This window comes from Silurus meridionalis, chromosome 8 (genome assembly GCF_014805685.1).
Source record: "Silurus meridionalis isolate SWU-2019-XX chromosome 8, ASM1480568v1, whole genome shotgun sequence".
NCBI classification, from domain to species: domain Eukaryota; kingdom Metazoa; phylum Chordata; class Actinopteri; order Siluriformes; family Siluridae; genus Silurus; species Silurus meridionalis.
In genome coordinates this window covers 5,530,486-5,558,269 of record NC_060891.1, presented here as the reverse complement: position 1 = coordinate 5,558,269, position 27,784 = coordinate 5,530,486, and the positions used below count along the sequence as shown (strand labels likewise).

At 37.5% G+C, this 27,784-nt stretch overlaps 1 protein-coding gene across 1 annotated transcript; it reads right to left on the bottom strand.

Moving 5' to 3' along the window:
* Window positions 1-2,765: 2,765 nt before the first annotated feature.
* Window positions 2,766-26,529, bottom strand: fut8a (fucosyltransferase 8a (alpha (1,6) fucosyltransferase)). Its single transcript, XM_046855982.1, has 10 exons — window positions 26,227-26,529; window positions 17,829-18,276; window positions 14,596-14,714; window positions 11,901-12,063; window positions 11,091-11,205; window positions 9,216-9,453; window positions 8,695-8,941; window positions 6,275-6,451; window positions 5,718-5,868; window positions 2,766-3,961 (listed from the first exon to the last, which is right to left on the bottom strand). Exons 2-10 carry the CDS (start codon window positions 18,029-18,031, stop codon window positions 3,629-3,631), a joined length of 1,746 nt encoding a protein of 581 aa, XP_046711938.1. The 5' UTR covers window positions 18,032-18,276; window positions 26,227-26,529; the 3' UTR covers window positions 2,766-3,628.
* Between the last annotated feature and the right edge of the window lie 1,255 nt (window positions 26,530-27,784).

Here is a 27,784-nt window from a genome sequence, read left to right as displayed (position 1 = left end):
AACCCATCAAAAACAAAAATATATCGCTAAAGAAAAATGTAGGAAGTGAATCCTGATCGTGACTGGCAGGCAGAAAGCGGGATTCAAACCCTGAACCCCACCAAAAGCACGACACCTGATTTAACCCACTGGACCATCAGAGAAGACAGGCCAGGAAGTTTGTTTAGAGCAGGTCTATCTACCTTTAAACCATCAACACAAACATATAAAGCTAAAGAAAGATTTAGGAAGCAGGAACATAACCGACATCACAACTAGCAGGATTCAAATCCTGATCCTTACCATCAACGAGGCACCAGCCTTAATCCGATGAACCATGGAAGAGATCAGACTGGGATGCATGTTTAGATGAGGCACAAGCCTTAAACCACTGAGCGACCACTGCTGAAAAGCATGTGTGCTTTTTGGAGGGTTTATACTTTGTTTCATGCCAGCGCAGTAAGAAAGAAGGCATGTAGAACTGGCTTTAAAACCTTATCACCAGCATGGACTATATTAAGGACCATGTTCAGGCACAAGCCTTAACCCACTGAGCTACCACAGAAGTGCTTTTTGATTTTTTTTTTGGGGGGGTTATCTTTCATCCATCCATCCATCCATCCATCCATCCATCCATCCATCCATCCATCTATCTATCTATCTATCTATCTATCTATCTATCTATCTATCTATCTATCTATCTATCTATCTATCTATGATGTGAGGTCCAGTTAACAGCTAAAACAGGTAGCAGTAATAACTACTTTTTACTTAAGTATATGTCTGAGTCAAAACTTCTTTACTTTCACTCAAGTAAAAAAGTATAATCAGTACTTCAACTTTTACCCGAGTATTTTAAAACATGAGGATCTGTACTTCTACTTAAGTAAAGAATGTGTGTACTTTTGCCACCTCTGATACATTATAATCTCCCATTTTATCCTGCTCCAAGTCTTGCACAGGACGGATTTTGCAGTCGCTCAACTGAAACGATATCTTATAATAATAATAAAAAAAAAAACAGGCCAGGGTTTTGTTGTGTTCCTTTTATTTAAAATTGAAGGTCATTTCTGTAGCACTGTGATTCTCCTCTGTCTTGCACTTGAGACATTTTGTCTCGGTGTGCTCTAGTAGTCTGAACCACGCAAGAGCTTCCGACCTTGTGTCTGTAAACTGACACACACACACGCACACACACACAAGTATTTTACTGCCCGCACCCGCATTCACCAATTAGATCTTGTCCCATGCCGCACTCATTTGTGGAGCGTCTCCAATCTAAACCTTATATACCTTTAATATGTGCAAGCTGCCCATTCCAATACTGCACTGGGAAAATACTGTTCCTCAATACCATCAGAGATACAGGACTTTCAACTGAGCACAAAAAACAAGCCAAATGGTCCCCCTCATTTTTAGGGTCTCCATGGTTTCCAAAAATTATAAAAAAAAAAAAAAAAAAAAAAAAGAACAGTATTGTACTTTGCCTCACTCGGTTTTAAATGCGCTTTGGCCTCAGCCATTAGAACTGCACAAGCCAGTGCACTCTTGTGTGCCGGTCCCAAGCACGGATAAATGGGGAGGGTCGCGTTAGGAAGGACATCCAGCGTAAAAACGTGCCAAATCGAACATGCGGATCATGAATACGGATGATCCGCTCTGGCGACTCCTAATGGGAGAAGCCGAAAATAAGTTTTAAAGTACTGTAGATGATGAGATATTCAAGGTATTTACAATTTGATGTTGAGGAACATTATTCAAAAATTGTTTCACAAACAAACAAATTTATGGTAAACCTCTGCCCATCTTCCCGTCTTCTGAAAGACTGAGTCTTTAAGATACTCTTTTACACCCAGCCATGTCACTGACCGGATGCCAAATAACATAATTAACTGCAAAATGTTCCTCCAGCTGTTTCTTTTCAGTAACACATTTTGATTCTTTTGGTGCCCCATCATAATTTTTTTTTGAGACCTTTTGCAGCCATGAAAGACTTTTATTTATATTTTTTTAAAACTGTACATTTCCTCAGTTTTAATGGCATGTTTTCTATGCTCTATCGTGAATAAAATTGATTAAATTCACAAATCATTGCATTCTGTTTTCGCTTACATTTTACGCTGAACCAATTTTTTTTTTTTTATACTAAAAACACAAAAAATTACAACAGGGCAACAAACTGGCTTTCAGTTCCTTTGTTGCTTGTTTTCAGTTTGCCAGTATCAACTGCAGAAAATGTCTGCAGACTTTTGGTTCTTTAAAAAGCACTTTTAAAGACTATTTGAACTTTAAAAGACAATTAAAAGACAATCTTTGCAGACATACTTAGAAACATGTACTGAGTGTGTCTATAATATTTAGTTAAAAAAAAAAAAAAAAAAAAAACAGTCATAAATTACAGCTATGTGAGCAGACATTTCAGAGCCACCTCCATAAACTGATTGAAGTGTGGCAGCCAAATAGGTTAGAAAAATTCTAGGACTATTTATTAAATGTAGGTTTTGCATATCATATTGTACATTCGAGTAGGTGGTGCTAAATGCTATAGTTTAAGCAAAGAATCAAGATTCTTTACTGCACATTTCATCCTCCAAAAGACATTTATTTTTTTTTGCATCTCCACAGGACAAATACCTGCTACGGGCCTCTGATCATGGATGTTTCCTTAGTGCCAGCCCTTAGTGCATTTTTCACATCGATAATCATAATAGACTCCTTGCTAGACAACATGTTGGAATTAAGGGAGTAGCTCTGAAAAATGCCAACCAAAGACATGCACAAAGGTACACAATGGCTGATCAAGTTTATTTGATCGGTTTAGAAAAGTTCACACAGACATAAAATATTAAATCACTCTAGTAGACTAAAATGTTACCACAATGAGATTCTATTTATCATACTTAATAATATTCTTTACTAGCTTTATCATTATTTCTTTTAATAATTATCTGGAAATGTTTAGTTCCTGTGTTGTTGTTTTTTACCTTTTTCTTAACATTATATTTAACATTAAATAAGCTTTCGAAAACATAATGAACAGCAAGGAGTAGAAGGTCGGGAGTGTATTCTTCTGTAAGGCGCTGGAGTCGGAACAATTTAGCACTTGCGATCCGTCCGCTATTACTCCCAGGCACATTGTTTGGATCCTTGTTTCACGCCAAGAAACGCACAGACAGATAACATGACTTCTGGGAAATAGTTTAACAATTGTGTATTCAAAAACACAGGATAGGAAATAAAAAGTAAAAGCTTGTGTGTGGTGTGACTGATGTAATGAAGTAGTCAACGACTGGAGGGAAACGTCACAGGATAACAGAGCACAAGCTCAAGGTGCGAATTCGAATTCCTCATTTGAAGCTGCCTGAACCACTGCTTTGTGATTTTACATTATCTGAAATGCGTTTGCCTTCATTTTAGTTGGGGTTTTTAGGAAAACACCTGCAGCAGCATGTTCACTGATCCCGTGTGTCCAGTTTATACATAGTTTTTACATTTCTAACATTCAGACACACATTTCCTCACACGCTCGCCCACTGATACACCCCACCCCCCTTTTGCACACACAAAGTGCATCTCTGTCCAGGAGGTCCAGGCCTTCTTCATTCCAGTATACAGTATAAAATAATTTTCCCAGCATTCCCTGCTACCTTTACTGTTTCTTAAGCAGCTTGTCGGCCTCGTGGTAAGTGGGGTACTTCACTGTCTCAATTTTCTCCTTCACCTTGTAAGAGGGGTAGAGGCCGGTGCGACCACTCTTGCGGTTGATGCCCTTCGAATAGCCATCCCAGTGATTGCCAGCCACTCCAATCACATCTCCAGGCTCCAGCACTATCTCTGCTTGGTTGTGGGGCTCGTGTGCATAAACAGCCACTTGATTGTGTGCGTTCTGCCCCCCGAAGTAATAGATATCGTCCAGTGAGTAGAAATAGGACGAGGCATCCGGGTGCAGCGTCTGCATGATCTCGTAGGCCACACGACACACCTTTTCATGGGAGAGAATTTAGACACAATCTCAGACACAAGTGCACTATAGTTGTAATGTCAGAAGCATCTAACCATTTAAAATTATATGGAAATGTTATTAGGCTCTATACTTTATTCATATATAAATATATTTTTTTTTATAAAGGTGCGATTAATGCAGCTGTTTGGCCATTATTGAAAATATAATTAAATAAATATAAAAGACGACGTCCTTTCTTTTCACTCGAAGTGCATAAAAAAATAAAACGAAAAATAATTTTTTGACTTTTACTCCAAAATCTGCCATGAAGCACACACCTGCCAATTAAAACCGTCCTTGTGGAAAGCAAAAGTCCTGATGGTTTACGGAATTTAAAACACCATAATTACTTTAAAACATTTACAAGAATATTTTGCCTTCAAGCTCTGTGTTGAGTTTGGTTTCACTAAAAATAAACAGACATTTGCATGAAGCATCCATATTTGTCCATGCCCATGCTGATTAGAGTATTAAAACCGTTAAAAGTATTATTTGAAGGTACATTTAGAACAGAAAAAAATGTGCAATTAAGTTGTGAATAATCACGAGTTAACTCATGACAATCATGCGATTAATCGTGGTTAAATATTTTAATTGACAGCCTAATATATATATATATATATATATATATATATATATATATATATATATATATATATTTATATATATATATTAGGGCTGTCAAAATATATATACATATTTACATACATACATACACACACAGGTAGTCCCCAACCTACGATGGAGATGTGTTCCCAATGACCCCATTGTAACTTGAAAAAATCGAAAAGTCGAGACATGGCCTAGCCAGAGCATTGCATTCCACATTTAGTCCCAAATTGCTCTTATAATTCCCCCCACTGTTCTGGGAAGATGACCAGATTTTGGAGTGAGCTTGTGGACATATGTGTTCATCAGCCACAAGGGTCTTAGTAAAGGCAGGTACTGATGTAGGTGAGGTGAAGAGATCTGGGGTGCAGTTAGCGTTCCAATTCATCTCAAAGGTGTTCAGTAGGGTTGAGATCAGGTCCCTATAGCAGGCCACTAAAAATCTTCCTCTTCAAACCATTTTAAATATTTATTTATTTAGCGCTTTGTGCTTAGGGGGAAACCTCACATCCACACATCCAGGGGCGTCCTATAAATTTGTGTGGCAGCTTTGTGGTAACAGTTTGGAAAAGAACCACATATAACAAGAAAGGTCAAGTGTCCCAATACTTCTATATAGTGTATGTATAAGGATGAGCACCGGTTCGCAAGTGGAGAGCGGAGCCGGATGAAATAAGAGGTGGGAAGCACACCTGTAGCTGTTGAGACTAATCAAGGCACTCTGTTTCAGTGCCCGGTGATGCAGATAAAAAGGACAGAGACAAGAACTAAAAGTGACAAATGGAGTCTGCTAATCACTGGCGAGAGTAAGGCATCTCACAAGGCAGGAGATGTGTACATCCTGGCAACATCCTGGTATCACACCGTGTACGCTGCTACGTTTGTCTGCTGCACTAAACATAAATTATTTTCACAATTTTGTCGTATTGCTATCGCCACCATAAGATAGAAAAATTGTAAGAACCATTGTGGGGAAGAAACAACTTGGGGAATACCTGTTTTGTGTGTGTGTGTGTGTGTGTGTGTGTGTGTGTGTGTGTGTGTGTATATATATATATATATATATATATATATATATATATATATACTGAGAGAGAGTTAACATTTAATATATATATGTAAGGACCTGGGATGAAAAGGTGCAGACCAAAAAGTTGGTCTGGGACAGGAAGTGGATGTCAAGGATGACTCCTCTCAATGAATTCTCAGTGTAGCGGTTATGCAGGCCAGCTGACCAGGATATGGAATTATCACTGATGAACTCGTAATCTGGGTACCTGATGCACAACATAGTAATATTTCAGTAATATTCAGTATAAACACAACTGAACTACAGACATATGAATGTGGAGATACCATCCAAACTGAAGAACTCAAACATTTACTATACAATTAACAATTACTATAAAGAGCAGTAAATGGCACTAGACTGTGAGCCAATAATGCAGAAACTTTGCTCCAGAAATGCACTTAATAATAATAATAATAATAATAATAATAATAATAATAATAAAAATAAATGATTATAAAATCAGAGAACTAAAGCTAATCAGAGGTTGAGACGCTGAGTTGTGAATTAGAAAACCAATCTGGAGTTTCAGATGTTAAGGAAGTATAAAATCTTCTAGATTCTACTCTATGTTGTCAAAAATACACATTTTGTTTGTCTTCACGTTCACACACTTAGTCTTGGCCTCCTGCAGTAATGAAGGGTCATCAGTTGCCAGGTAAACACGCTTCTTGTCGATGTGCATGCGGTGTGCCAGGCTCTGGAACTGGTCCTCTACATGCATCATGTACTCCTCTATGGGGTGGAATGCAGCTTCAGTTCCCACTTTGTCAGTCCTTCGTACATGCACTCTGCAATAGATCAACACCTGATTTAGCCTCCTTGGTCACAGTTCTAGTAGGAACTGTACACCTACTTTAGGAATGTAATTTGCAAATGTTAAGAAATATATATTAATAATAATAATAATACATTAAAGCTGATTATTCAGGAAAAGTGTAGGCAGTTAATTTCACACAAAAGTGATAGTGAGCAAAAACAGATATTGAAATAAAATCTAAACAAATAGATAATCCATTACAAGCCTACACACCTACTGACAAGTTCTTTTTTTTAAATCTGTTTTTATTACATTTCTAACAGGTAGGAAAGTCTCTAAATAAGGGGGACACACTGAAAGTCTATTGGGCAGCTAAAAGTTGAAGAAAAAACGTATTGATTTAAAATTCTTCTGAACAGAGGTAGGGACGAGCATACGATAGTGAAAGTTTGTCTAATCTGATTTGTAATCTTTTATATTCCTCCAGGCCTCCTTAGATACTGTCAGCTGTCTTACTAATGGTTTCGACTGTATAATAAACCCTTCTACTTTAATGAAAGTATGGTTTTAATGATCTTTGGACACAAATACATCAAGCTCCTGGTGGGTTTTAACCAATTAACAGTCAACATTCACAGCCTGAAGACGTAAAGAACTTTATATCTGACTGACTGCTCGTCTGACTTTCTCACTTGGTCCTATGAGATCCCAGTCCCAATTAAATCTGTGGAAGATAGATATCGAATCTAAAAAAAGCTCAGATTTGGTTCTTAAAGGGAATGAGAAAAGCTTATTAACCACATTTGACTAGAATAATGCATTCAACTCCACATTACCACATGCACTGATTTTTATGGTGCCCTGAGTACCATGATAGCAAGAATGGACACCTTTATCTGTAATGGTATAATGCGCCCTAAATAAAAACAATTTAAAACTCACATACTTTTAAAATTTCTTAATAAAAAAAAAGAAAAAAAAAAAAGATAGAAATCCAGAGTTCTTAGCTCATATTAGAAAGGTCTATTAATATAACAATTCATGGTCCGTGTACCTTCTAGTCATTTAATTTTCATATAGAAAATAAAAAACGACCGTTTTTATTTTCTTCGAATACTCCAGAACCAAACGACGAAACAAAAACAAGTCATTTTCCATTTGTTTCAGTTGTGGGTGCACAGAAAAAAAAATCGAAGGGAAACAAAAACAGAAAAAGGCTTGAAGCAATACAACACAGCAGTTTCAGATCAGAAATGGGTGGAGCTTATACAGTTTATATAGGTTGTTTCTCTACCTAACACAAGATTCCTAAAAAAAAAAAAAATTGCGATTCCGTACATTTCCAGACTCAAATATGCAGACTGAAATAACGATTTTAAATTCCAACTATAACATGCATTACATTACAATCTCTGATGCATGTCAGAGTCAGAATCTCTGATATTTTCCTTGTCTTTAGTGGTACAGTATGGGGCGCTGTACTGTAATGGCAACCGCTGCTTCACAATGTAACAACCAATCACAGTCCGGTCTAACGGCGTTCTTTCGGCAGCGATGAGAGTCTGGTCCTAACAACTTTTGGCCGAGACGGCGTTTTCAGTCAACTAAAACATAGCTTTTTGAGAAACGCTCTCCAAAATGTATGCATTTGAATACGGCGTTTTCATGACGCAGCGTGGACCGTGAAAACGGAAACGTTTTCGAAAAACGACGACGCAATTTTTAAATAAGTATCTTGTGTTTTACTTGTGCGCAGAAACGTTTTCACGTGTTATCCTGAATAGTTATCCTGAGCCTTTGTTTTATACCAAAAAAACATTTGTACAAATTCTTGATTTTATAGTTTAGAAAACCGAATAGGGCAATAGTATGAAAACACAAAATATTTCTTTTATATTTTTTTAATTACTTATCAATTCCATACTTTTCCAAAAATGCGTAGGAACCCTGCTGACACACGTACATTTCTTTTGTTAGGTATGAGCTATTTTACATACATAGATATCTACTATATTTAATGAAAATCATTTTAAATGAAGTCACTAATATATGACCTAATGGTGGGGACAAAACATATGCGCATCAGTCAACTTCTGGAATCCACCCAAAGGCACAAAGCCGGATTACCCAATCCACACTTGCACCTTAAGCGTTAATACAAACGACGGTCTTTTTACAGTTTCCGAATTCTCTGTCTAAAATGGAATTATAATGACCAAAAGGTACACGGACCGTTCATGTGTGATAGTTTTTTTTTAATCTTTTTATTCCTACCCAATGACGGGGTGTTTGAAGCCCAGCTTGGCGGTCACTTCACGGATCTCCTTCTCAAGCCACGCCTGGGGTCGGATCAGATATTTGACGAACTGAGAAACCCACCAGACAGAGGGATCTCCGTGTAGCCGGTGCAGACGCTCAGCCAGATCCTCTGGGATAGCCAGGGGCAGGTAAGGAGGACGGGGGTGGAGGCTGTCCACAATCGGCAACTCAATCACCTGTATGGCCTGATCATTATTTTCACCTACACACAAACGCGCACACAAAAAGTGTGACAATTTAAAAGTGAAAAAGTTCAAATGACAATCTTTCAACTTCTACATTTTCAACCTTCAAACCGTTTAGTGCAGACTCCGATATCCAATTCACCGTTATAACCTGATAAGAGACGTGCTACTGATACTACGCAAGTTATCATAGTGTACTGTACTGTAATACTTTACTGTATCCATGCAGAGCAAAACTATGTGTGTTAACATTTAAAGATTGTAAGAGTAGTAACTGTGTACTGCATTTACCTGACCAGTGTCCAGTAGAGGCTCCAGTTCGGTCAGTGCAGGTTTCACTGACTGGTTTAAAGACTGTTTCCCAGCCTCCAGTGGCATAGCGCCAGTTCTGTGACTCCAGGATTAGTGTGCGTTGGGTTCCGTAGGCGATCATGAAGCAGTAGACCACGTGATGAAGCTGGCAGCCGTAACCACAGCCCTTATTGATGTTACACACCAGCTTGCGTGCCTTTCCACAGTCTGGTGGGTTCTGGACACAAACACACTTAGGTTTCTACGTGCGCATTTACAAAACAGAAGCTCATTGTTGTTACAAATTGTTGAAACTTTCACCGCATGTTGACAGCTTTATGTGGAATCCACTGTGGTGGTGTACGGAGGCAAAAAACAAGAAAAAGCCACAGCTGTCCGAATACTTACAGACTGTGCATCACCACTGACAGTGGGTCTATAAGTGAAAGCACTTAGTACATCATTACCTGTCTATAACCTTCCGATTACAGTCATTCAATAGAAAGGTATTACTCAGCAGCACAAAAAGATAAAAACGGCACTTAAAAAATGTTTATAAATAAAAAAACTGCAATGAACTCGGATGCAGTAAAAGAACAACAAAACTATAATTAATAATCAGTGCAAAATGCTGAAATGCACCAATATTCTTTACTTCAAGAGCTTGGAAATGAAGCATTACATAAATGCCTCATTTGATATGGATAATCGTGTTATGGCAAACAAATGAGAAGAGGGGTGAAGAAGAAATATAAAAAAATAAATAAATAGAGAAATATAAAGTGAGACTTTATTGTCATTGTGATGATACGACCAAACACACACACACTGTTAATGCAGTATTTTGAATTTTAAATGCAAAGCAGCAGCAGTGCAAGCAGGTATTTAGAGGAAACGGGGAAGTTTTGCAATGCAAAAATGTAATAATTCAGTGTTTAGTTCAGGAAATGATTTCCTTCTTTGTTTTCTCTAGTTATGTTTCTCAGCATTTCAGTGAGTTGCATACAGTATCTGAGTTGCTTTCACAGATGCAAACAAAACTTCACATTGCAAACTCATCAATGCCAACAAATTGCCGAAGTGGCTCACGTGTCTGCCAGACATTGTCTGAAACTACATAATTGAGGGATTGGACCGAGGGAAAAAGATGATAGACGTCGCTCGGTCTTGTAACATTCAACCATCTATATTATATAGAACAAGGGCAAGGAACATGTGAAGTCTTCTGTGCCGATGAGAGCAACAATTATATCGATTTAAATTGTACAAATATTTAAATTTCAGTTTTTTTGTGTGTTTGATATTTCTTTATGCATTACATTTGTATATTCGTGTATTAACCTCGGTTCCGTTCCGTGAGCACGTTCGTAAGCCTGTTTTATTCAGGGACTTACTGCATATTATATCCATGTGCCGGCTGATCAGGCTCGTCAAAAAGCTGAATCGTTGTTATAAATACCCATGTAGTCACACCCCTGCTACACACTTCACAATTTACATTACATTTCACTTTATTTCTCCCAGTGTTGTTTAGGAGCACAAATTTTTTTAACGATGGGACAAGAATGCTTTGTGGTTAAACTTTGAAATTTGTGCATTAATGGGAAAAATTCAATATGTCATTCTTCTTTGAACCTTTTATGTTTTTCAGTCAAACAAATTAAAAAATTATATTTATATATTATATATTATATTAATAATTAATCATTATTATTATCTTTTATTATGTGGCTGTGCTTGTTTTTTGCCACCAGATGCCGCCACTGGGCTCCTTTTCCCTAGTCACTAACTGTGTCATAACGAATAAAGATTAAGCGAGTGTTTGAGTGTGTGTGCGTGTGCGTGTGCGCGCGCGTGTGTTTGTGTGTGATTTACCTGTAGGTATGTTATCCTGTTTTGGACCAGGTCTGAGAGATCTTTGGCCTCCTTCTCTCTCCAGTCTCCAGCTCCATCAGCCTGGCTCAGGTGGTACAAGTCTGTCATGACGGCCCTGAATGTTAAACCAGTACAGATGGGTGACTGGTGTGAAGGACCTTGCCAGTGCTCTTTTGCTTTTGGTTGTTCCCACAAAACAATAGAAAGATGTAAATCTGGGCTAAATGCCTTAATGATACACAGAGACAAGGCATGGGTATCATTTACATACCAGTACCTATTGATACCAGTATTAATACTATTCTCTATAATTTGGTGCATGATGTGAAAAGATGTTGACATTTTCAAATTATTTTATCAACGCTGAACTTTAGTACAGCAGTTTACAAATGCCTCTAAGCAAACAGAAAAAGGCACATAAAGCATATTTTTTTAATAAACAGGCACTTCAAAATTCTGGTATCTATTGCTTACTTTACCTGATGCAGCTTGACTCCACTGTGGTGAAAGGCAAAAAATCTTTCACTATAAATTTAGTGACAGCCCTATGAAACTTTTTTCAAGGTTCATATTCCCACACATTGCTATGGTGAATGGGCTGCTCCTGGGTGTCTCAGACCATGTCTTAGTCTCATTCCTCACTGATGGAGAAACCCTTTCTAGCCTAGCATTTCCTGTGGGGTTATTCATATTAAGATTTACATTTTATAATGAATGTTACGTTCCCTTGAGGCAAAAGTGTTGCAGCCGGGAGACAACAGAGACTTGTGTATTGTATGCATGTATTCTGAGTGTGTGTGCAATAAACACCTCTGATGGTGGCCTAGCTCTTGCAGCAGCATGGTGATGCGTTTCTGCAGGTCTCCGGTCTCCACGTGGCCTAGTTTCTTCACCTCACTGCGCACAAAGTACCACAATTCTCGTACCCCATTCTCAATCATTCTTCGTAACTCCTCTTGCTTTCTCCCGGGGCCTAAACACAAAAACACCATTGTGGAATTTTAGAGAGCATGATTTTCGGAGTAAAAAGTTTCTGTGTTGTGACGGTTTCGGTTTTTCAAACTTTGAATCCATCTATTGGCTCTAGATTGAATTACATTCGGAATAATTACATTTTAGGGGACCATTAGTGACCCCCTTCTCCTTCATGATAATAAACAATGAAACAAAATCAAGTCAATATTTAGTCTCTGAATAGATTTAATTACGTAAAGTTTACGACTTGAAAGCATTAAATAAACTGTTTGGTGTGTGTGATAATACATACTTATATGATGTTTTACACCAATTGTATTACCAGAACCTGCACCTATTATATATTTTACATTCTGTATAACCACTAGAGGTCGACCGATCCATTGGCACAAATAATTGATTGCTGAAACTATTGGCTATTGGCAAAAATCCATAGCAATAGTTTTTCCGGGTTGCATTATACAGCACTAGAGAGGCCTCTAGAGACTGACACATAGCACATGCTGTTTATTTGAAGTGTTACTTTTTTGTCTCAGTTTGGAGTCTTATTTCCTCAATGTTTATTAAAATAATTACCGCACGACATCGGGAGAAAAGCTTCCACCAATGGTGATTTTTAAACGCACGACGATGCCAAAAGGTAAACTTTCGAGAGAAATTGTTGTGAAAGGAGGGAGGAAGACAGTGAACTATGACTTTCTCGGTAGGCTACTGTTTAGATACAAGCAGTGTTATAGTCACTGTCTTTCGTTAAAGCCTGTGTAAAGTTCATTAGTTTCAATGTAGGTACCTGCGGCTTATAGACGGGTGCGGCATATTTATGTTCAAAATAAAAATCTTTGTCAAATTACAGTAATATATTCATATTCGTTTAGTTTAGTTTTTTAAATAAAGTTCAGTAAAAAAATATTAATTCAGTATCAATTTAAAAACTTTAGGTTGAATAATCGATTGTCGGCAAGTACGATCCAACCTAGCTATCTGTAAAATCCACTATCACTCGACTTCTTATGATAACTAGAATTTACTTGTTTGATTGATCGCATGATATGTGTGGAATGATTTGTGCATGAACTTTCTCACATTAAAATTCGTGAGGCCATTCATAAATTATAGGGCTGCACCGAAAATTCGGCCACCAAAAATCTTCGGCCGAAATACCTAAATCACCGAAACAACACGGCCGAAACACAATTGTAATGACGCAATTAAAAAGCGCAGCCAGCACACGGTTATCTGAATAAGAGCCAACATGTCTGCGGTGTGGACTTATTTCAATATCTCAGAAAAAGACCCACGGATATCAATTTGCAAAACATGCAATGCTGAAATCTTAAGAGGGGGTGAATCTGCAAAGAGTTTCTCCACATCAGGTTTAATTTATCACCTGAAATCCAAACATCGTGATTGCTATTCTAAATATGAGAAGAATGCGGCGCAGAAAAGAAAAGTTAATCCGAGCATGCCCACTCTGTCTGTAGGGGATTTTCATGAGGTTAGTACACAGTCATAGCCATAAATGCAATGGTTCTAATAATTGACAATCTTTTCTTTCGATGTTTCGGTTTTCGGCATTGGTTTCCTCACATTTGGCATGAATTTTCATTTTGGTGAATCCCTAAAATATTATCGCTGGTGTGTCCCTCTGACACAATTCAGGTTCCTCATGTGGCCCCTTGTAAAAAATTAATTGCCCACACCTGCTGTGAGCTATATCCCATCCCACTAAAATAATGACCAGTTTTTTTCCAGTTTTTCATTATAAGTTAAAAGAAAAATAAGTATAAATATTAAAATTAATATTATATTATATAATATACACAGATAAATAGACCATGACCAGTCAAATTTCTGTAATATACAGTGCATCCAAGAAAGTATTCAGCCACCCTTCACTTTTTTTGTTTTGTTTGTTGTAGGCTGATACTACACTTATTCAAATTCTTTTTTTTCCTCAATAATCTACACTCAGGACCCCTGAATAGCGGGGTTTTCTGCCATTCTTTATTGTAAAGCCTCTCAAGCTCAATCAGTGGGTCGGAATACTTTCTGACTGATGCACTATTTAGATTCATGGTTTCTGAATGTCTAATACAAACTGTAAAGCTGATTTGGACTGAAATGGACAGGAACAGTTTTCTTGAGTATCTGTAGTAAGTGGTTTAACAAAAGAGACCTCATGTTAAAACTATAATTAATTATCTGTTTACACTTTCAGTACACAGGTACGCAAGGAATGGTTTATAATGTGACTATCCGGTGTAGATAAAAAGTTCCCCTTGGAGTTTCACTCCTCTGAGGGTTTCTTCCTCTTATTGTTTTAAAGCTCTTTCCTCACCGCCATCATATCCGAATGGCTCATAAGGGAAAAACTTATAGCGATAACTTTTTAGATTTAACCCTGTAAAGCCTGACATATTTCTTCTCTGAATTGGTAAATATAACATAGATTATAATAATTATTTATTTGTTTTACTGAACAGAAAATATTAGACAAATATTACAAAATGTCAAGTGTCTTTCATCTCACCATCAACAGGTAGACTGCGGTATGAGTTGATCTGCTCTTTGGCTCTGAGTAACTGCTCCTCAAGGTTACGAAGCTTCCCTGCAGCTCCAGTGTCCCCATCAATTTGACCTTCTGGTAACCTGAGAGAAAAAAAAGCGAGAGGTATATATGTAAATATATATAAATAAAATGCTTTATAATGCTTTAAATTATATAAAATACAATGCTTTATAATGCTCACCAAAATCCCTATTGTATTAATCAAACTTCTGTGAATACAAAAATGGATTATGACATATGTGCACATTTGTATATGCTATATATGGGCAAAAGTATACACACAGCTGACCATCGCATCCATTTGTGGACCTGCTCCACATTTTACACCCAACAGTCTATACATCTGTAGCATTGTGATTTCCCGAAAACAGGGGTCAACAACCTTTGGGCCCTCCTTCCATATAAAACGTGCATGGAGCCGCAAAACATTTAAATGAAGCCGTATTTGACATTAGGATTGAATATAACAATTTGGTGCTTTATGTGGATGTACGGTAGTTGCCTAGTTGCGCCACTAAGTGGCACCAGTGTAACTTCCACTGTATTTGGATGGTAGCAATTTATAAATTTTTGCCTCTGGACAGAATAGACGCTCTGATATAATCATTTAAATATGTATGTTATTTTATTGTTATTTATAACAATACACAAATAAAACACACACACACATATATACACACACACTAGAATATATATATATATATATATATATATATATATATATATATACACACAGTATATTTATATATATATATGTACACCAGTACAATTAAAATAGCAACAGAAATCACACCTCCTCTTCCTCCTGCTTTTTGACATGAGCTTTAACTGAAGCTGTATCTGTATGATTGTTTTATACTGTGCTTCTGCTATGTGTTTAAAAGTCTGCAGGAAAGTACAGGTTTTTATTAACTACACTTGTGTAATGCAGAATTTTCTATTTACTTACAGCATTGATGAAAATATCATTCTAGTCGTTCTGTACTAGTGTTCATGTTTTCTACAATTACTTTATTAAACTTCTGCGTGCTTCCATTTTAACAGAGACTCAGCATTTCTTCAGCATTTAATCTTTCTTCATTTTGGTACAAATTCCAAATTTGGTATTAAAACTACAAACTGGATTAATTATACAAAGATATGAAACATTAGTAACATGTTTTTTTGTTTTCTGCACTTACATACTTCTTTCTCTCTCTCTCTCTATCTCTCCCCATCACCCATCTACTCTCCTTCTCTTTCTTTCTCTCTCTGATGCTCTTCAGGTACCAGTGACCAGTGCTTCTTTCTTGTTCTTCACTTCAGGTCCACCTGATCCATCTCAGCACCCTACCTCTGGATAGAGTTCTCTTTAATTGGAGACCACTCTGTGCAGCTATGGATGGTTCCACATGAAAAGCCTAAAGATCCATGAAATTACTGAGCCACTCAAAAAATTTGAGAATGGATTTGAAATGCAATTAATATATAGTCTGCTACAATGGCTCAATGGGCTCCCTTTTGTTTGTGGTTTCTGAAAAAGTTTGTGAAGAAACACAGCACAATCTGAAATGTAACTCAGATTGGCAACTGGCGGACGCTATTAGTGTCCCAGTACTAAAGCAAACATGCAATTTCTCTGAAAATAATGTGCACAGCCAAATTTCTTTTCAAGTTTCATTCTATTGTTGTACTTTTTCTCATCACTTGTAAAATACACGAAACACACTTTTTCAAACTTGTCATATGTTTTTCTGGGCCAATGAACAAAATATATTGATGCCAAACTACTCAGAAGAGCGTGAACCAAAGTAATGGGCAAAATTACTGCAGAACAAGATAGCTTAGTTACCATGAGAGGGGTTTATATTTAACATCTAATATACTGTATTCGAGACAGAAGTAAAACTATTTGTCTGAAAAATTATTTCAGTTTTCCATTAAAAAATAAAACAAAGGACTGATGATCTAAGAATTTACAAATAATGTTAATGGTAAAAATTCTAAAAATGAAAACACAAAGCATTACAGTAATATATATATATATATATATATAATATTTAATCGCGATTATTACTACTATAATTTTTGCCAGCCCTGTGTGTGTGTGTGTGTGTGTGTGTGTGTGTGTCAGGATCTGCGGGATTCCAATTAGGTTTTGGGTTTGTCTTTTTTTGTGGTTCCTGTTTTTCCCCACCAGATGTCGCCAAAGTGTTCCAGAGTCCCTCATTAGCTCCTATTGTTTCCACCTGAGCCTTGTTACCCTCTTGTGTGTTTAAATTCCCCTTTCTTGCTTGCTTGTTATGTTGTACGGTCTGTTTTTTCGGATTTGTTTTCTTCTCGAGTCTCCTGCCTTATCCAGAGTTCCCTATTGTAAGTCCCTTGTGTCTGAGTTTGTTGTTTGCCTTGTTTTTCTTTTCAAAGAAAGACTGTTTTAATAATTTAAGTTCCTGAGGTGTTTTTAAATATTCCCTTTAGTTTTTTGTAGACTTTCTGTTGCTCTGCTTTTTGTTGCTCGACCCCAATTTCGAGCCCTGACCTAGATATTGCGAGTGGATTTTACTGATCCCGATTGTTGGTTAGATCATAATAGCCAATGGATACTGGGGGGGAAAAAAAAAGCAAACAAACAAAACACTCCACGTAAAATAGTACTGAACTTTATTTAAATAAATAAAAAAGCACAATCATCAAAATGTGCTACGGGAAATATATATTTATACATTAAATTATATAATAAATAAATTCTAAATAATAAATCTGTAGCACGCTGTCTCGTGTGTAGAGACAAAGTGAGTCGTCTCAAGATGTATGTTTGCACATAGCCGATAGTTCCAGCGTTCGCAAAAGTGCCGATTAACCTCTAAAACCGATGAATCGGTCGACCTCTAATATTCAAATCTAATACAAAAAAATATATATATGCTTTACTTTTGTTTACTGTGCAAAAATCTGAGCGTAGTCTAAGTGTTGGCATCATCACATTCAAATTACTATTTAATCAATCAAGTAGTGTTATGAAGTAACTTGTAGCCGTTATTACACTGCATTGACATCATATTTCCTCGCTGAAGTTAAAGCAATGACTATCATTGGCTCGCCCCTATTTCGTCCCTCTACTCAAAGCCAATCATTAAATGCAGGTGGAGCAACACTGCTCTTCTATGTTGTTTAAGAAGGGGTGCCTAAAAAGTGTAGAAGAAGCGCAGACCGACCTGAGCGTTTCCGCCATGCGGCGCAGCTCCTCGTTCTGGTGCTTAAGTCGCTCGAGCTTAGTTAAGATTTTGGAGAGCTCGCGGCTGGGATGCTCAGGCTGTTCGCTGTCACGCACCAGATGCCCGCCGATGTAGAACAGCAAAGTGCCCCATGCTAACAGCACTAGCATGATCCAGCGCCATGAGCCTGTCCACGTCCGCATGTCTCTCTCTCGCTCTCCTCACAGCGCAGCGATCAAATGCATTCTTGCGGCCCACTGCTACTCCTCCAACAGAAAAGAAGGTCGACAGTAGCGAAGAAGGGCAGCAATCGCAGCGATCCAAAAGGCCCCAAGGTCGAACTTGTGAACTTTCCCAATTTAGAGAGAGGACCGTCAGCTTCGGGACTTCGTTGGCTCTTAACGTTTTCTCACGCTTAACATTGTGTAGGTGCTGTAGACATCCAGTCCTGGTAAAGCAAAACAGTGTGTTAGAGACATGATTGCAATATCCATGTAGACGTTCCCGGAGAGACATCGTCATAAAATATAATATATATCTATATCTATATCTATATATATATATATATATATATATATATATATATATATATATATATATATATATATAATCTATCTATCTATCCCCACACACACACACACACACACCCTATCTTCTCTAGATCTTCTCAGTGTAGTAGAATAGTCAGTGTGCAGCTTGTATACAGTACAGATGTACTGTCCTCTAAAAATTACTTAACTTTGGAATAATCAGAGAGACTGAATAAATGATGGATGGAAGAAAGACATTTGTTAAAGTATGCTGAAATATCATATCGTTAGAAAATGTAATAACTATAAAACACACACTTGTCTGTATTACCCAAATAATATCTAACAAATGTAAACTATTAAATTCAATCTTTACATTTATTTTATCAATTTAATTTGTGCCAGATTCAAATTACTCAACTTATAATAATTATAATTATATATAATAAGTGTACTGCATTAATTTGATATTCTATTTTATTTGTATAAAATATCCTATTATTTAACCAACAGGCATCTTATTTATGTAAAATGTAAACAATCTCAAATAATAACAAACTGCATTAATAAAAAAACGTCATGCAATTTTGTTTTACATTTATCCCCCTCTTATTTTTAACCGAACTGTGATTAAAATCCAAGGTAAGTACCATACCGTAAATTTTGTGATTTTATATATATATATATATATATATATATATATATATATATATATATATATATATACATTTATTTATTAGGGATGCACTGAATATTCGGCCACCAAAAATTTGAAACTTTAATATTAATTAATACAATTGAAATGCCCTGATTTTAGTAAGGTTAGTACACAGTCATAGCCATAAATGCAATGGTAATAATAATTGGCATAATTTCTTTCGGTGTTTCGGTTTTCGGCCTTGCTTTCCTCTTTTTCGGTTTCGGTCAAGAATTTTCATTTCGGTGCGTCCCTAATAAATAAATATATATTTATAGATAGATAGATAGATAGATAGATAGATCTGTCAAAATTAACACATTAACGCAAATTCATTTGACAGACATTTAAATTTTATAATGCGCAATCAATGCAGCGCACATTTGTTTGACCATTTTTATACAAAATTAATAAATAAATATTAGAGAGGCGAAATAAAAAACAATACTCGGATATAAAGAAAAACTCCACCGGAAAAAAAGGAAGCGCTAAAACGTATGTTTTAATAATGCAGAGAGTCTCACATCCGGCAATTAATACCATCCGTGTGGAAACGGAGCATGAGTTCCGTTTGGAGTGTTTTTCACGAGCTGCCCAGCCATGTGAACATGTAAACACGCTCGTGTAGGTAAACTGCTTAGTGCAAAAGATCTTTTTTCTTAATGCGTCTAATAGACATGACCAATTACTTTGGAAAAACATATGACCTTCAATACATGTCTAGTTTTCATGCTCGTTGTTGAGTTTGGTTTCACTAATAATAAACATACATTTGCATAAAGCATTCATATTTGTCCATGTCCATGTTGATTAGAGTATAAAAATGGGATTAAGGTGATTATTTACGAGAAAACTCATTAAAAATCATACAATTAATCGTGATTAAATATTTAAAACGAGTGACTCACATTTATATATACACAAGTGCCTCTGAATAAATTAGAACAGCATTAAAAAGTTGATTTTAGTTATTCAATACAAAAAGTGAAACTCTTTATGCAGATTCATCACACACAGACTGATATATTTCAAGTGTTTATTTCTATTAATTTTGATGATTATGGCTTACAGCTTATGAAAACCCAAAACTCAGTATCTCAGAAAATTGGAATATTGTGAAAAAGTTCAATATTGGACTTGTGGTGTCACACGCTAATCAGCTCATTAAATTCAAACACCTGCAAAGGTTTCCTGAGCCTTTAAATGGCGTCTCAGTCTGTTTCAGGCTACAAAATCATGGGGGAAGACTGCTGACTTGATACTTGTCCAGAAGACGATCATTGACACCCTGCAAATGGCGGGAAAGAGACAAAAGGTCATCGCTAAAGAAGCTGCTGTTCACAGACTGCTGTATCCAAGCACATTAATGGAAAGTTGAATATAAGGAAAAGATGTGGTAGTAAAGGTGAAACGAAGCCCATTCAAGAATTTGGGAGATTCTCAAAGAGTGGACTGCAGCTGGAGTCAGTGTTTCAAGAGCCATCATTCACAGACGTATCCATGGGCTACAACTGATGCATTCCTTGAGTCAAGCCACTCCTGAACCAGAGACAACGTCAGAGGTGTCTCACCTGGGTAAAGGACAAAAAGGACTGGACTGTTGCTCAGTTGCTCATTTTATTTGGAAATCAAGGTCCCAGAGTCTGGAAGAAGATAGGAGAGGCACAGAATCCAAGTTGCTTGAGGTCCAGTGTAAAGTTTACACAGTCAGTGGTGATTTAGGAAGTCATGTCATCTGCTGTTGTTGGTCCACTGTCTTTTATCAAGTCCAAGGTCGGCATAGCCGTCTACCAGGAGGTTTTAAAGCAGTTCATGCTTCTCTCTGCTGACCAGCTTTATGGAGATGCTGATTTCATTTTCTAGCAGGATTTGGCATCTGCCCACGCTGCCAAAAGCAGCAAAAGTTGGTTAAATGTCCATGGTGTTGGTGTATTTGACTCTCCAGCAAACTCACCAGACCTGAACCCCATAGAGAATCTATGGAGTATTGTCCAGAGGAAAATGAGAAACAAGAGACCATAAAATGCAAATTAGCTGAAAGCCACTGTCAAAGAAACCTGGGCCTTCATACCACCTCCATGCCACACTGAATTGAGGCAGTAATTAAAGTAAAAGGAGCCCCTACCAAGTATTGAGTATATATACAGTAAATAAACATTCTTTCCAAAAGGCCAACAATTCATAAAAATATTTTTAGATTGTTCTTATGAAGTATTAAATTTTTTTGAGATGGTGAATTGGAGGGTTTTTGTTAAATGTTAGCCAAAACCATCAAAATTAAACATGATATAAACATGAAATATCAGTCTTTGTGTGATGAATCTATATATTATACGAGTTTCACTTTTTGTATCAAATTACTAAAATAAATATACTTTTTAATGATATTCTAATTTATGGAGATGCACCTGTACGTGTATGTGTGTATATATAAAAAAATTATATATATATATATATATATATATATATATATATATATATATATATATATATATATATATATATATATATATATATAACACACACGCACACACACACTGAACAAAATTATAAATGTAACACTTGTTTTTGCCACATTTTTCATGAGCTGAAGTTTTTGGACCCTCCCCAATACAGTTAAACTGCACACGTTAGAGTGGTCTTTTATTGTGGCCAGCATAAAGCACACCTGTGCAATAATCATGCTGTCTAATCAGCATCTTGATATGCCACACGTGTGAGGTGGATGGATTATCTCGGCAAAGGAGAAGTGCTCACTAACACAGATTTACACAGATTTGTAAACAGTATTTGAGAGAAATAGGCCTTTTGTGTACATAGAAAAAGTCTTGGGTCTTTGAGGCAAAAACAAAAGAGTTGCGTTTATAATTTTATTCAGTGTGTATATATAAAAAAACTTACAAATATTAATATCTAGGTTGCACAAAGTAAAGCTGAAGTCAAAGTGAAGACACTAGAATTCAAAAATCTTTGAGGACTTCCCATCACTTAATCGTAACTCTTCTGACTAACGAGTCTCTGGAAGAAGCACAATTTTTTTTTTTCCTCAAAAAAAAAAAAAAATCTAGATCACAGAATCATGAGATCAATAAAAACTATTTCCTCAGACATTTGATCTATAACCTCCAAACACATTCTGATGTCTAGGTCACCAAAAAGGAAGTGAAGGCAAATCTGGGCATTCTCTACATACTGGCATCAACCATTTCACATAAATTAAGCAAAGTGATCACTAAATTTGACTTTTTTTTTTACTCCCTTCAAATTTGCAAATGGTGAGGAAAATATCTCAGGCAAAAGTTAACGTCCACTGGTTTCTAGTCTTACGCTGTCACTAAGGAGTCACGTGTTTGAACAAGTTTTATTTTTATTTACATGAACAATAAACTCCGTCTGAATGCCCACTCCTGAAAAGACTGGCAACTCTTCATCTATGAACAATCCTTCTCGCTGAAATGTTTTATTGTTTGGAGATGGCCTTATAACCCCTCTTAGACTGATGAGCAGCAACAATTCCTTTTGACACCAAAACTGATGTTTTTTCTTCTTAGACTGATGTAGATACATGATGTAGCTTATTGGATAGGATGTTGGACTTTTGATCACAAGGTCATTCTTTCAAATCCTAGCACCACCGAAAAACGATTACTGCTAGGTACTTGAGTGAGACCCTTAACCCTTATTTCGCTCTGGTTAAGTGTAAATGTAGGTTCTGCTTTTATGTGTGATCACACTTGTGCATTTATTTAAACACTGCTTTAATTCTTTAAGATTTATATATACCATTCTTTAAGACTCCTGGGTAGGCTACAGTAGGTCTATGTATGTAATGTGATTTCTTGATATGGGGTCATCGAAATGTATCTCCATTGTAAAAATATATAATACAAATATACAAACAACAGTTTTCAGTATATCTTTCCCCAGAAAGTAAACCAATACTTCGAAGGTGTATTTTTACACACGACCCTATTCAGCACTCGGTGGCCCCGCTTTTGTGATTTTGGATCATCTATCGCTTCCTGCATGGGCTTTTGTTGCTCCTGGATGCTTCCAGTAATATCACTTACAGTTGCGGGGCAAATCTATCAGGGCAGACATTTAATGAGCTGACTTGGAGCAAACGTGGCATCCTCTGGAATCCTCTGTTTTATTGCCACTGTTGGTTTATGGAGTTTGTGTAGCCATGAGCTTGATTATAGAAATACGTAATAAACTGAACTTTATCACTGAGTAGTTTGGACAACGTTTGCACCATTTGCACAACCCAAGCCCTGTGAAAATATCAGCGACATTATTTTGCTTTTACTATCCTCTCAACAGATGCTAAACAACCTGGCACTGTTCGTTTGAACCCACTGCTAAAACTGAAGTGTTTGTTGATGCTAAGGCGTGCCCTGTTTAAACAATGTATAATAATTGTTTGAACAATGTAAAAAAGTTTAAATTAATTGAGCCTTGGGTTTGACCTGTGGAGACCGCGTTCAGTGTTAAAGCATATATATAAAACAACATGGTTTTAAAACTGAGAAAATATCTAGAGTTAAGGTTAGTCATTGCACGAACATTACGTATAATTGGGTTGAAGCAGGGTTCCGATTCAACAATTTGGAAAGTCCTGAGGGGGGAAAAAGAAACCACTGGTGAACTAACAATAAATTGTGGTTTCAAACAGGGTGTCCTAGTAAAAAAAAAAAAGGTTGAGCAGTTGAGAAAGATTTGTATAAATTGCCCAACAATATTAGGAGCAGGATCTGGGGACAATCCACTATTCAAATAAGACCACAAGATGCAAACCTCTCATCAGAAGTAAAAAATAAAATGTGCTAAAAAACACAGATATAAACACCAAAGTACCGTAATCAAAAATAAGTTATGGAGTCCAAACTGTGGAGAAAGACAGGATCCAAAATCTACAAGCTCACAGGTCAAGCACGGTAGAGAGACAGACTGTCCCGGCCTGGGCTTGCATTATAAATGGTAATGGAACCTGTAACGCCAGTATACAAAAAAAAAAAAAAGGGCCATCTGAAGGGAGTAACTGTACTATGCAGCAAAACCACAAAACACACTGCAAAACATTAGAAGCTGAGAAACATTTTACCTCCATCTCCTGAAGAATAGACTATAGAGAAAACCCAGTTATAAAATGTTAGCTGAAAAAAAACATGGAAACGCATTAGAAAATTAAATGCAGAGGTTGGATGTCCGTGGTCAAGTGTATTACAATGGGTGTTCAAGTTAAACCGGGGCTTTTCATTTTACAGGTATAGAAATAGATGCTAGCGTGGTGGTGCTACGCTCGGTAGTAAGTGGCTAGCGTATCCTGTTACTGGCGCACATGTCGCAGGCCAGTCCAGAGACCGTTAATTAAGACAGCAGTGTTGGAGCATGAATAGCACGTGGTATTGAATTTTTTATTGTGAACGAATGCATAAAACGTGTGGAAGACTTCGAACACAGTACGGTGATAAGAAGCTAATCCGAGGGTGGGACATTTGATTGGTGTAAACGTTTCAAAGATGGCCGTCATGGCGGTTCCCTCATGACGAAGTAAAGCAGGGTGTCCAAGGATGGTTTAGATGTACAGACAAACCTTGCCGAATCTTTTTATGCATTTTCACTCCTTAAAAATTATTTTATTTTTTTATTTTTTTTAATAAACTGTTAAAAAAAAAAAAAAAAAAAGTATTCCTGTTAAAGTGGCCAGAAAGTGGATTATAAGAGAAGTGAGAAACTGATGGCCTCGTCACTCTGAAACTTTCTTTTTGTCTGGAAACTTGCATTAAAATGTTAATATATTCTCTTAATGCATTCCACATTCCTGAATACTAGTTCGGATTTACATTTTCCAACTTTACGACTTCAATAAACCTGATAACATCTCGGTGCATGAGAAGGGCTGTTCCACGAGTTGAGCGTACAAGTTGGTTTCAAAAAGTTACGTGACTAATGGTGCTATCCCGACCAGGTGCTTTACGAAGTCTACGATTTCATCATGGACAGCATGCTGGAACTAAGAGCAAACGTAAACCTGGGCAAATCTGTCACAGAGATGTTTGACATGTCATATTTTTGACGTGCGGCCTAACCCTAACCCTGGAATCGAGAGATTGGGAAGACCTTCAACGAGCTCAACCCCCAAAAATGTCGAAATGACTATTCAGCAACATGTGCATAATGATTGGCGGAGAACAATCCACAGGATCTCACTTCCCACCCTACTCGCCAGATTTATCTACTGTGTTTTGACACCGTTGTAGAGATCTGGCGCAAACTGCCGAAGAGACTTCTAGGACAACTATTTTGAAGGTAAACGTAGACAATTAAAGTACTTTCTTGTTAACAGAGCTGGTCCCAAAACTATTTGACACTGCCTCATATAAAAATGCAGGTGTTCCTGTAAAACAAGAGAGAACCATGCATTAGTCTGAGACACACTATTCCTCTAATTGCATTTCACACTTCTAAATACTATTTCGGATTTCCATTTTCCATCTTTCCTTTTATGACTACAATAAACCTGATAAGGGTATATCTCGGTGCACGGGCAGGACTGTTCCGGCAAGTCAAATGAGAGCGTTCTTCTTTTCATTCGATTCAAATTCCCATTTCTTTCCTGCCGATCAGCACGGTCCTTTTCAAAGATGATGCAAAACACACCAACTTCAGAGACCTGTGCTGAATATGTCCACTTGATCCAATCATGACAGTAAGACAAATAGATATGCTTTAGGCAGAGCAAGAGAGAAAATAAGAGCTTTTATGGTTCAGGTTTATGGCCCCAATTTCAGGAGGATATTATTTACATGAATGCATATGCAATGTTTATTGATTGTAATCAAGATCATGGATATGGGATGTAGGAATGGTGCTGTATAGAAACACCTGCTTGTTGGAGCGTCTCCAGATTTCCTGATGGTAGATATTTGACGTTTTGTTTAAAAAAAAAAAAAAAAGAAGAATATTTAATGCTTGATTTGAAAAACATGAGAGAGAATATGCAGAGGAGCTGCAGGATATCCGTTAGTTTTATCCGAATAGAGGATGGAAGACTAGCAACAGGCCGGACGTCCAGTCTGACACAAAGAGCATCCCATTCCTACGTGAATTCATTCTTATAACGTGCTTTCATTTTCTTATATCAAACAAAAAAGGAGCCAGCGCTTACCTTCGAGGCGATGAGTACAGCAGTGATGTGCTCTGTGATTTGGGCGGAAACAGGAACTGGGGCACTGAACACACGGAGACAGGAAGAACGCGCCGCTACGTGATGAGCGGACGCCGCTGCGCTCGCCGTCAACGACACACCGGCCGCCACGCTCAGCACTGCGCATGCGTGGGACCCAATAGACAATCATTTATATTCTCTTCATTGAATAGATCGAGGTCGTCGCCTGCACACCCCCCCCGTTCCCGCTGGCTTTACCCGATACGCGCCCACTGCTACATTCAATGGTGCGCATGCGCACACACTTGCTTACGCGTGACCCATGACGCTTACCCGAGGCACTGCGCATGCGTGGGATTATTATTGATTTTTTTTTTTTTTTTTTTTTTTTTTTTTACGACGCTTGAGGACGTTTGTGGTATTTTGAGGTAGATTGCAGTACAGGTGTGTTCGCATGATGAGAGATGATCAAAAGATTATAATAAATTGTTTTACAAATATGCTGTGTGCACGCGCAGGTGAAGGAGAATGGATGGATATAGATAGACACAATTTGACAGATAAATAAATAGACAGATTGGTATAGATAGCTAGCTTGAAAGACAGACACAGACAGACAGATTAATAATTTAGCAGATAAATAGACAAATTGACACGGATAGATAGCTTGATAGATAAATAAATAGATTGACAGAAAGAAAGAAATTACATAGCGTAGTACAAGTACAAAGCATCTACCAGAAGTGCAAATAGCAGCATTGTGCAAACTGACAAGTGCAGATAAATATGTAAATATATTTAAAACAATTAAATTATTGTGATTTGTGGTTGAGTAGAGAGCAGGTGAAGAAGAGCCTGGAGAGGTGGAGGTACACGCTGGAGAGAAGGGGAATGAAATTCAGTAGGAGTAAAACAGAGTACATGTGTGTGAATGAGAGGGAGGGCAGTAGAGTGGTGCAGTTGAAGGGAGAAGAGGTGGAGAAGGTGGAGGAGTTCAGGTACCTGGGGTCAACAGTGCAAAGTGATGGAGAGAGTGTTAGAGAAGTGAAGAAAAGAGTGCAGGCAGGGTGGAGTGGGTGGAGAAGAGTGATAGCAGGAGTGATTTGTGATAGAAGAGTATCTGTAAGAGTGAAAGGGAAAGTTTATAAGACTGTAGTGAGACCTGAGATGTTGTATGGATTAGAGACAGTGGCATTGAGTAAAAGACAGGAGGTGGAGCTGGAGGTAGCAGAGCTGAAGATGTTGAGGTTTTTGTTGGGAGTGACGACGATGGACAGGATTAGGAATGAGTTTATTAGAGGGACAGAGCATGTAGGACGTTTTGGAGACAAGGTGAGGGAGGAGCGATTGAGTTGGTTTGGACATGTTCAGAGGAGAGACATGGGGTATATGTAGGAGAATGCTGAGGATGGAGACACCTGGAAGGGGGAAAAGAGGAAGACCAAGGAGGAGGTTTATGGATGTGGTGAGGGAAGACATGCAGGTAGTTGGCATGAAAGAGGCAGATGTAGAGGACAGGGGGTATGGAGACGGATGATCCGCTGTGGCGACCCCTAAT